The 11,109-nt window shown below is 36.6% G+C and overlaps 1 protein-coding gene across 1 annotated transcript in view; it reads right to left on the reverse strand.

The window, feature by feature from the left end:
• The window catches only part of XRCC4 (X-ray repair complementing defective repair in Chinese hamster cells 4), a 163,562-nt gene that overhangs the window by 91,846 nt on the left and 60,607 nt on the right, over positions 1–11,109 (reverse strand). Inside the window, exons 4-5 of the mRNA XM_010008398.1 lie at positions 6,129–6,281; positions 5,456–5,559 (exon numbers count right to left, since the gene is read on the reverse strand). Of these exons, the coding sequence (XP_010006700.1) occupies positions 5,456–5,559; positions 6,129–6,281 (257 nt within the window). The remainder of the gene's footprint in view (positions 1–5,455; positions 5,560–6,128; positions 6,282–11,109) is intronic.

Genomic DNA, 11,109 nt, shown 5'->3' on the forward strand with positions numbered 1-11,109 from the left:
TTTAAGGCCAGGCTGGACAAGGTTTTGTGCAACCTGATCTAGTGGTTCCCTGCTCATGGCAGGGGGTTGAAGCTTGGTGATCTTTAACTTCCCTTTCAACACTAAGGATTCCATGATTCAACCTCCTGAGAAAGATGCAGAAAGGGTGATTGTTTCTCCAATCCTTACCACTGTTTTAAAGGCTTCCTGATATGTGTCCCATTGATGTATTTTTCAGTTAATAAAAGGATTTCATTCATGTGATAAAGACATGATTGTAATCGTGATATCAAATGATGTTTCCTCAGTCCGATAATCTCCCTGTCCTTTTTAGGTGTCCTAGCAGAGAGGACTCAATAGCTATAGCAAATAATAACTAAAATTTAGCACTGAGAAAAAGAAAGAGGAATCAGTAACAGCTGCTTTGTGTTCAGTATTGTCCTTAATCCAGAATGAGGTTTCTGCATTCTAAAATGACAGAAACTTCTTGCATCCGTGTGGTGGCACCTGCTGAGTCACCATGTCACTCCTGTGGACTAAGAGAAAAATAGATTTGGCAATTTCCAGCTTTTTTTAAAAGAAAAAAGAAACAAACAAAAAACCTCAACGGTCAAGCTGAAAAACAAACAAACAAACAAACAAACAAACAAACCCAAAAAGCAAGAAACCACCAAACAGCTATTGGATTTAAGAGTTGAACTGCAAGACAAAACACATGAAGAAGAAAGGAAAACACAAGACAGCACGTCAGCCATCTGAAGTGCAAGGCACCTGCAATGTTGCTGGAACGTTGTTGGAACTAGTAGCAAAAGCAACAACTGTATCTGGGTATAGTGGCCCAGCTAAATCTTAACAAATAACAGTAAAACAAATAACAAAACAAATCAAAAGCAACCTCCCCCTGCTCCCAAGAATTACTGAGATCTCCCCATTCATGAAAAACTGCTTATAAGTAGGAGGATTTCCTTCCTGTCCTCATACCAGAGCAGAAACTCTCTCAAACAAGAGTTCACAGACATTTATAAGGACCTGACACATCATATATAGCTGATGCTTAAAAACCTACTAAGCTGCATTGAAAGTGGGAGTTCTGTGCTTTTTTCAATCTCACATTCACAATCCTAACCAATATGTCACATAAATTTCCCTCTTGCTCATGCCACAACTGGGAAAGTTTTTGTATAGAAAGATATACAGTATTACTTAAAAGTTGTACTACTTCTGGAAGTTGTACTCCCCATATACATCAGTTTTTTTCCTGAGTTTTTGACACTAATATGCCTACTAATTACATTTTAGTTTGTTCTTTTACAATACAAAGTATTAACTACATTGGTGTTCAAATTAGAGACAAAACTTACCATGCTTTAGTTAGTTTTGGCTTTCAGCTATTAAATAGAAAATGCTGATGAAAGCAAACTATAAATGATATCTATAAAAGGCACTGTTAGTGCCCAAAACCTAAGTTTTAAGTTACAGTTTAACTCTTATTTTAGGAAAAAGGGCTTCCATTGATTAGCAGAGTAATCAACCGCTGTGCAGAGGTTGAAAACCCACCCACTCCTTGAATATTCATACATGAGCAAAACCATATTTGTAGAAGACGCAAGAAACAGTTTTATTCTGCAATTCATCTGCTGTTACAGAGGAAAAGCTCTCATAGTAACAGTCATTTGCAATGCCTGACATCACATAGGTTTTGTACTTTTAAGTTCATGCTTATATGAACAAGATCTTGCCTTTTTATTAAAAGCATGACATTGTGATTTCAACACTAGTAGTGGCAAACTGTTCCAACAGTTAATTTTCCTGTCAAGAATAATGTCCCACTTTTGACTTTATCTAAGGCCAATTTTCAGTTTTTCAAGTTCACTAAACAGCTGTATCTCTCGGAGGGAAAGACCATCTACAATGACATCATTTTGCATCACAGTGTCTTCCAGGCCATGAAAACAACAATCATTTAAGATCCTTCCCTGAATTTCATTTTAAAAAATCTGATAATCCCTCCACTGTTACCACAAAGTCACTCTGTTTGCTAATATTTCTAACTTTCTTCAAATGCAAATGTCCAAACTTGACATAGCACTGCATCAAGGAGCAAAATATTACTTTGACTCAAAATTCCACAGTCCCTTTTGCCATAACTTTGCAAATCTGCTTATTTTCCCACTCAATGTTTTCTTTAATTATTTTTTTTTCTTTTTTTTCTTTTTTTTTTTTTTTTTCCTATTGGAAACCACTGCTTCTTCAGACAACAGTCTATATGGTACTTAATTTCCAAAGCAGACTTACACGATGCCAGTGTTTCCCTATGAGATGAGGCAGGTAGCACTGGGAAGTCACAACCTGATGAGAGGTCAGGCAGAAGACAACTGAACTAATGCGGCTAAGCTCAAGCTGGTTCCTGCAAGGCCAGGCAGGACACGGCCACCCTCCCAGCATATGCAGCAGAGTGCAAACGTTATCCAAGTCGCTAGATAGTTTGCTAGATGGGCCCATCTGGCGAAGATAACAAAAATCGCTGGAGGTAGCCAGCTTTATGTGGCAGAAGGAGCTAGACACAGCAAAGCTGAGATATTGTTGGTTTTCTCAAATGAAATATAGCTGTCAAAGGACTGGGAATCATGGCATTAAACTGTGTTAGAAGGCATAAGTTTTGTTTATAGTTGGTGTATCACACAACACAAATTGTTTTCTAGAAATTATCTTCATTTTCACACTCCACAAATATGATGACTTGGTAACTTCCTATTTACATTTTGAGACAGATATATTACCACATTTGTGGATATATTTATCATGTGTTATATTAATTTTCATGTTCTAATTTCTTGAATGAAATGTGGTGGAGCGTATCTTACGGAAGTCATTCTATTACTTTACAGCCAGCTGGTAAACTTATAACAGAAGACATTGAGTATCTAGTCTGCAACCTTCAGTTTCAGTAATTAAGCATTCTTATTCTTTTTCTTAATGTTTTTCTTCTCTGAGTCTGGTTCCAATATTTGCATCAGATCAACACCAGAATGAAACACCCATAACTGAATGTGCCACTTCATGCACTTTTGGTAAATATTTACAACTTTTTTCCAAATCCTCTGGAATTACCTCAGTGCCCTGAAAATTCCAGAAGAAAATTTATTTGTGGTTAAGAAAAATCCTCAGCCAGCTTATTAAACTCTGCAGTTCAACGCATCCTGACTGGCTAATTTTAAACTGTCTAGATTTCGCAGATGCTGTTTCATGTCCCTCTTAGTTGCTAGAAAAGAACTACTTATGATGCAACTAGGCCTAGTTTTCCCATCTAAACACAAACCAAAAGCTGACCACAGCTGCTTTTCAAATACTAGCTAATTTTTAATCATTGCCCTAATAAGCCAAGAAGAGCTGCATATGTGTTCTCAACTGAATGGAAGACTGGTCATTGGCCTTGTGCCTCCTGGCCTGAGATTCTCTCTGCCTTTATATTGTGTGGCTTTCTTCACCCATCTCCTGCAGTTCCTACTTTTCATTTATGACCATCAGCATCAGCTTCCCACTTTTTATATTTTGGAAGTGCACATATAGAAATGCACAATTTTTATGTGTATATCTGTACATACAAACACCTGCCTTCACTTTCCTTTGAAGTAGTTTCTAAAACATGTATTTTTTTTTTTCTCATGATTGTGGCTTTTCCTAATACCTGTTAAAATATTCTCAAAGATTTTGCAATCCTCACTGACTGCTGCAACACACACAATGACATTCAAATCCAAAAGGAAAAGAAATGCAATGTTGGACTAGGAGACAGGAAAACTAAGCTAGACAGAAAAAATCCAAACATTATCTGTATTATGTTTTATGCCTTACAGTCCTTGACACTTGATGTTTCTGAGCTGCATTATCCACTCATGTCACTACCCCTGAATCATTCTCTTCTTCATAGAGACACAGGCTGTCGCAAACTCTTTTTATCATGTGAAAATCATAGACCACATTAACATATTCAGCTCCTATCTGTGTTTTTCTGTTGTTCATGGAAAGAGAATGCTGTGTACTGACAAAGAGTATAAACTGACTTAAGTAACACTCATTGTGCAGATTCAAGAACGCCATTACCTTTAAAACCTTATGTGTTACCCAAAGGATTAAGCTTATAGTGTTCATACAACCTGTAAATTATGCAGTTGACAGAATTCCCTAGTCATTATCAAAATAGTGAGTGTAGAATCCTTCAAAGGCAACAGAAAGCTCATTTGTGTTTACAAGTCCAAAAAAAAATACAGTTGTAATTTTTATTCTGTAACATTGATCAGTCCAGTTCCTCATGATTGGGAATTTGTTTTAATTTTTAAATATATATGTCCACCTCAAAATTCTCAGTAAATTCAACTGAATCTAGCAAAAAAAGAAAATAATAGAAGCAACACCTTCCACTTTTCCTTGCTTTTTAACTAAAGTATTGTCAGTAAAGTATTCCTCCCCATGAAACCGGAACTGAACAAAGGCCACTTTAAAGGAAAGATTTCTGAAGAGCATAGTGCAACATAAAATTATTTTTTGATGGTTGTAGATTTCTCTGCTTGTCTGAAGCTCTGCCTACCCTATATCACATCAGAAAGTCCTCAACATAAAAAGACCTCATATGAGTTACAAAGCTAAACACCATCAGCATCATCAAGGACTTGAACACTTCTGTTTCCCACTACGCACAGTAAACTGTTGTAACAAGTCGTTGTCTTGATTATCTTTACCTATGATGAAAAAAAAGGCTCCAGTGAGAGAACTCATAAAATTTTTGCAGAAGCGAAGGGAAGTTTATACATATAAGTAACTTTATGGCAGTTTTAAACGTTGATAGGATTTGGTCCTGCATGTTCCTACTTGTTTGCCAAAATATGAGAAAATTTATTTAAATTCACAGTGTTGTAGAACAGGCAAATGCTGTAGCTCATACACTTGACAAATTTCTAGTCCTGGAAAAATTGGTTAAATTTCATGAGGCCAAAAAATTCACTGAAAAACTGAAATTTATTCTGCTGTAAAGATATTTTTATTCCATATATGCATACAGGTCTTTTTATAGCCATTAAACCTTCTCTCTTTCCCCTTTTTAAACACTATTGAAACTGTCAGGAACTACATTTTCCACTTTAGCAATCATTGCATACACGTCATGATTCCTAGAATTTAAAGTGGAACTGTTGATGGTTCAGATACTGTTAAACTGTCATTAGTTCAGCAAAGGATGTAATTTGTCATTTTGGAAGAAATGACAGTTCCTTCACTCATACAACATGCTTTTAAACTTCCTCTCTCTAATTTGAAAATGCCAGTATTATATTCAGCTTCAAGAGCGATTTTTAAGGCTTGCAGGTTGGCTTGTCATAGAGCAATTTGTCAGGTAGTATTTTGTCTTCATTAAGGTTTATTCACATAAAGTGATTGGCCTGTCCGTGATATTCCCCAAAGACAACACATTTTGTCTTACCTGATGGTAACGAGGCTTGTGTTAAATTTTCACTTTCCTCCTCAGTGCTACCATCATAGTCATTTTCTCTCCCTGTAGCCATCTGAGTGGTAGTTACACTATCCCTAGAGCAGAAAAAAAATAAAAAGGAAAAAAAAAGCACATATTTTTGCCATCTATTATTCGCTTTGCACATTGATGTACAAGGCCAAACAATAAAAGGCAAGTTAAGATATTAAAAAAGCCAAACAGCAAGCAAATTAAGGTGTTTTGTAGCATTACGATGATTTGTTTTCTCTGCATACTTTTGAAATAAAAAGTACATAATAACATTTAGACTAGGATATTTTTGTTTCTCAAAGGACAAAAGGAATCTAATAATTCAGGGAGAATGCATATGAAAGTAACACCTCTGTAAATGGCAGAGACGTACTCTGATCAGAAAATCAATTGCAATCTAACAGGAAAATGAAAAAGAAAGCTCTTGGATACAGCACCCAAAGCTTTATGCTGCTATTTGCAGTGACACCACAGAGAACTCTCTGCTTTCATGAGCAACAGTATTTTTTTGATAACCAAGCACTTAGGCAGGAATAACTGCAACTTACTGTTATAGGCAATGAAACGGAATATGAACTAAACTAAAATATGCATCAAGTGTGATACTAAGTAATTCAGGAAAAGAAAAAGATACCTTGTACATTTGGCATCTGCTGAAGATTCCTTAGCTTCATTCAGCAACTTCTGTAAGTTTCTTATCTTTGCCTTCTTTTCATTCAGCACCAAACAAAATCGGCTATAAAGATCTACCTCTAGTTCTTCTTTAGCTTCCACACATTTTTCCAGCCTGTAACGTAAAATTACCTGTCAGACTATTTCTTCTTAAAATTCTGTGTTTCCTGGAAGACAATTTCACAGGAAAGCCAGTTTTTTTATTACAGGAATCCTCATACCAAACCACACATGACTACTACAGCATCTTGTGTCTGAAATAGGCCAGAAGAAGTTTTGGGTTTTTTTTCATAGAATAATGCAGTGAATTTTGCTACCAAAAGGGAAAAGTTTCCAAAGGGAAAATATTCTTTTAATGCCTTTTTTGCTATGTACTTTCACATGTGCATCTGAGGCAACCAAAATTTAAATAGGCAACTGTTCTTTAGTTTCAATGGTGAATTCAGTGTAGTGGGCATACCTTAGTGAGGTGCACATAATGAGATTTCAAATAGATATGATTAAGCTTGACAGGTCTCAAATCAGGACCACACAGTCTGACCTGAGGTATGTTTGAACAGAAAACAAAACAAACAAATCAAAAAAGGAAATAAGAAAAAGGCAACTCCATTCCAGCATGGGCTGAGATGAATACCTGGGCACCTGGAACAAGCTCCAGGATTCTTTCCTTGCCAGGATTCCCCAGGCAGACACGGGTGATACAGACCTTTGCCAAACTTTTTTCCATCAATAGTCTTGCAAGTCTTGCTCTGGACTCCATGAAAGTCTTGCTCTGGTGAGCTGGCAAGGTACAGAAATCAGTTTCTGGCAAAGCTCAATGGGACACTGCAGCAACACCTGATGGCAGCTATAAACCCTTACAGGCCTTCAGACAAATACAGTGCTAGTAGCTCCAGTGCTGCAGACTCAATTTGCAACTACACAGATGCAGAGCTGAGATCTTGGTTCACTTGCAGCCACCACCGGGCAAGAATTATTTTTTTTTTTCCCCTGAACCTATCAGAATAACTTGGTAGAGGACACTTACAACACATTAAAAAATGTTTTTAAAGCTCTCAATTAATATCTCCAGAGCAAATTCTTCTTCACGTTTTTAAAGGTTTAATATGCACCTATAGGTGTGTCAATGTCAATAAAACAAAGCAGAGTGGAAACATAAGATTAAGAATATGCATCTATATTGTCTCATAAGCAGAGCAAAACTGGAACACAGGCAAACATAAGCACAATAAAAGAAGTGACTTCCGGCAAATGCAGTGTTATATTTATTTCTTGTGTTTCATAACTTTTTGGTCCTTGGGTTAAACCACAAGCATTTGAATAGCTATGGTCACAACAAACATTTTGGTGATCTTATTGATCATGGTAACTACAATATTATAACAAATAGTCATAACTTACAAACAACATTTTTTTAACCAACCTGTGCAAAGTTGGTAAAAAAATTCATAAGGCTGCCTTTGTTATTAAACCCAAACGCACAGCAGTCTTTAAAAATATTAATTTATTTTGTTCATAGATCAAACCCATATATGATAGAAGAAGAAATGCAATAGAAAATAATCTCAAGAAGTATTAAGTCTACTGTGCAACGCTTTGGGGATATGGTTGATAGATGATAAATAATTCATCTAATTTAAATGCAAATGGCAGAATATTATTACCATATAGATCGGTTCAATAATCACTAAATGAAAGACCATATGTACTAATCAACTACCAGGAGACTTCACATCTACAAAAGGAAAGTTAACTGTTTTGTGGGGAACAAACAGACAATTCACAAGGAAGCATAAATCCTAAAACAGGGTCCTGAAGTGCCCTAACCAGCACTTGGAAGGAGAAAGGTAAGAACAGAAATTGCCTTCCCTTATTAAGTAGAAATCAGCCATTAAAAAAATATATGAAAATACAAAAATAAATGCAGCTGTTGGAAAAATTGCCTTTTTACATACTTGAAACAAATTATGTCTATGCACATAAAAATGGAAAACAAGGATATTGTGTAAAATATAGTACGCCTGATGGTATCAAACCCTGTAGAAAAGTCCCCTCTCCCACACACAAAACAATGATACCTAAAGAAAGTGCTTATTACTCTGCCTTTATTTTGCCAATGGACTGGTTTGTGTCAGAGCAGCTGAGGCTGGTTTAGTTACATTCAGACATTTTGCTGACTTGGCCAAAAAGATGTCATATAAGAGAACTTCAGTGAGGCCCTTGAATCCTGCAAAGACATCATCCACTGATGAAAGCCTACATGACTTTAACCTCTCCATGAAGTAAAGTTCATGATGCCTAGACATGAAGAATAGCATAGGAACCTATTGCAAGATTTGCCAATTTCATCAGCCTCTGAAGCAAAATATTAGCATCTCAAAATTTACATACTGACTATATACATAGATTAGAATACTAACTCTTCCCTGTATGCAAAAATCAATTAGGGTTATGCCATTAGTTAATCTTGTATAATTGTTTTCATTTACATGAATACATGTTTGGATTTTTTCCTGTTCTTTGAATTTGCCCATAAATAATTCCAGACATAACTGTGACATTAATTAGGCATAGCATTCAATCAGTGTAAAATCGTATTACATTAATGCTATATTTGTAAGTTATGAGCCTTTAAAAACTATACTCTTATATAGTGTAGGATGACACTAAAAACCAGAATAGTAAAAAGCAACAGTCCTCTGCCGCCTGGGAACAGAGATGCATTAATTATGCAGAATGTATGTGTGCATGGGGTGGCTCTGGCTGTAATTCTGCACAGCCTTTAGGATTCACTCAGGCATGCATTACCTGAATTACGTGACCACTAAGCAAAGCTGGCTGGATTTCATTCCAGTACCTCATCGGTTACAAATACAAACTTTAATTGCAATTTGTCACATGCTTGTGCCTGTGTGTGATTTGTCTCACTAAAATACCATCTCCCCAGGCCACATAAAGAAGCTGTTCATCTCAAAGACAACTTCAAGTGCAATGAAAATAAATGCAAGTTAGTGGCTAAGAGTGGTGCAAGTCTTATTTGCATCTGCTTTCCAACTTCCGTATTCATACATCTTTCTGCTATGTGCGTGCAATGCTTTTAATGTCCTAGTCACACCAAAGTTGAGAGACACCAAAGAGCTTGCACAGACTACTGAAAGGACCTGGTATTAGGAATGGTTACAATCAGTAATTGAAAAAAATAAGGTAACTGTCCAGTTCTTAAGTGCTGCCTAAAAGTAGAGCAATCACACAGGCTTCACAGAGGTTAATGTTAACTATGTAACTTAATGGCATTTATACATTTTTCACACTCGACCACGAGAAAGAGAAAATTCAACATCTCTGCTATTTATCCTTGTCCTCAGTGGTTTAAAATAATTACTGGTCTTATAGCACTGCTCTATTACCTTTTAGATTCACCCTTCCCCCAACACACAGGCAAGGGTATTGAATCTTGATGAGTTAATGCTGAGCAGTCAGCTTCATGCACCAAACTACCTAGCCTGAATTTTTATAAGCTGTTAGTGGTTTAAATACACTGTCACCACAGTTGGCCACAACATAAATTAGCAGCTATTTTAATGTTTGGCTGTCTGCACTAATTCTACATGTTTCTTACAAAACCCATGCCACACCCAAATCAGAAATTTAACTTTTTTTTTTTTTTTTTTAATTGGAAAAGGAATTGTTTTCCTCCAGATTATTGTTAATTGACCCTTGCCATCTTAATTATCTGTATGAAATAAACCAAACAGCCATTTTCCTGTGATACTGTACTCATCCATCCCAGAGTTATACACATACATACATACATACACACACACATTCTGTCTCTCCCTCCAGGCATCCAATTGCAGAATAATACTTTTGAAAATTTCCGTAGCCTTTGTATTTGGACTTCGCTAGATAGCATCTTAGTACTTGTATTATTTTAGATCAAGTGCTGAACAGTCTAGCTAGCCAATAATTCTCACACTCATAGGGTCACTTCCTAAAAGTAGGGAAATGTCCAGTCAGGTAAAAATCTGACACTTGGGTCATCACAATAACCAAGATTATGAAAATAAGGGAGTTACAGTTTCAACCAGAAGCACTCGCAACACTTCAGATGCTGCACAGCTTAGAAAAGAGTGCATAAATATTTTAGCAATTTGATGTTGCAGGGGATTTCTCTTCAAAGGGATTTTTGGCCTCCTCCAGCCTTTCACCTTTACTTGAACCTGAAGTGCAGAGGGAAGCAGCAAAAGCCATTTCTGTAGCTGGCACAGGGCTGCCAGCAGCAAGCTGTTTTCAGCTGAGCAAATTATCTCATCTATGTTGGGGCAATTGATAGCAGCAGATCAAGGCTGGTATTCAGCCTACAGATTACTCACTAGGCAGCTCTGCCTTCCTAAATTAAATCTGCTTGCTATTTTACAGACCAAATAGAAAGTTAAACAAGTCTACACCTCAAAAGACCCTGGAGAGCTTCAGGGCAATGCTGCTTAGCTGAGCTCACAAAATCACAACGATAGTCTAGAAAATTAGAGTAAGGAAATTGAAATGGGATTATTTATTTCTTCCACCCAGTGCCCCATGCTTAAATGGAACAAACACAGCTTTTGGAAGTCAGCATATTATGATCTAATTCTAATGAGGTTCAGAAGAGAGAGGTTTGAAGGAAAAGGCAGGGGCTGAAACTCTGGAGCTCCAGGCCAATAGGGAGCACAGTTCATCATATCAAGTGCTTTATATTTTACATTTTACTACTCAATAACACAAGTTATACAGAATGCGAAGCCTGGAATCCTGTCTACTGAACAAAAATGGGCAAAGCTTTTGTTCAGGTCTAAGAAAGTCACAACACTATGTCCAGCATTTAAAACTAAAAGAGCAAAAAGAGACAGAGGGTTAGACTAGGTTGTGGGGGGGAAAAAAAAAAAAAAAAAAAAAAAAAAAAAAAA

Source organism: Chaetura pelagica, unplaced genomic scaffold (genome assembly GCF_000747805.2).
Source record: "Chaetura pelagica isolate M959 unplaced genomic scaffold, ChaPel_1.0 scaffold191, whole genome shotgun sequence".
NCBI lineage: Eukaryota > Metazoa > Chordata > Aves > Apodiformes > Apodidae > Chaetura > Chaetura pelagica.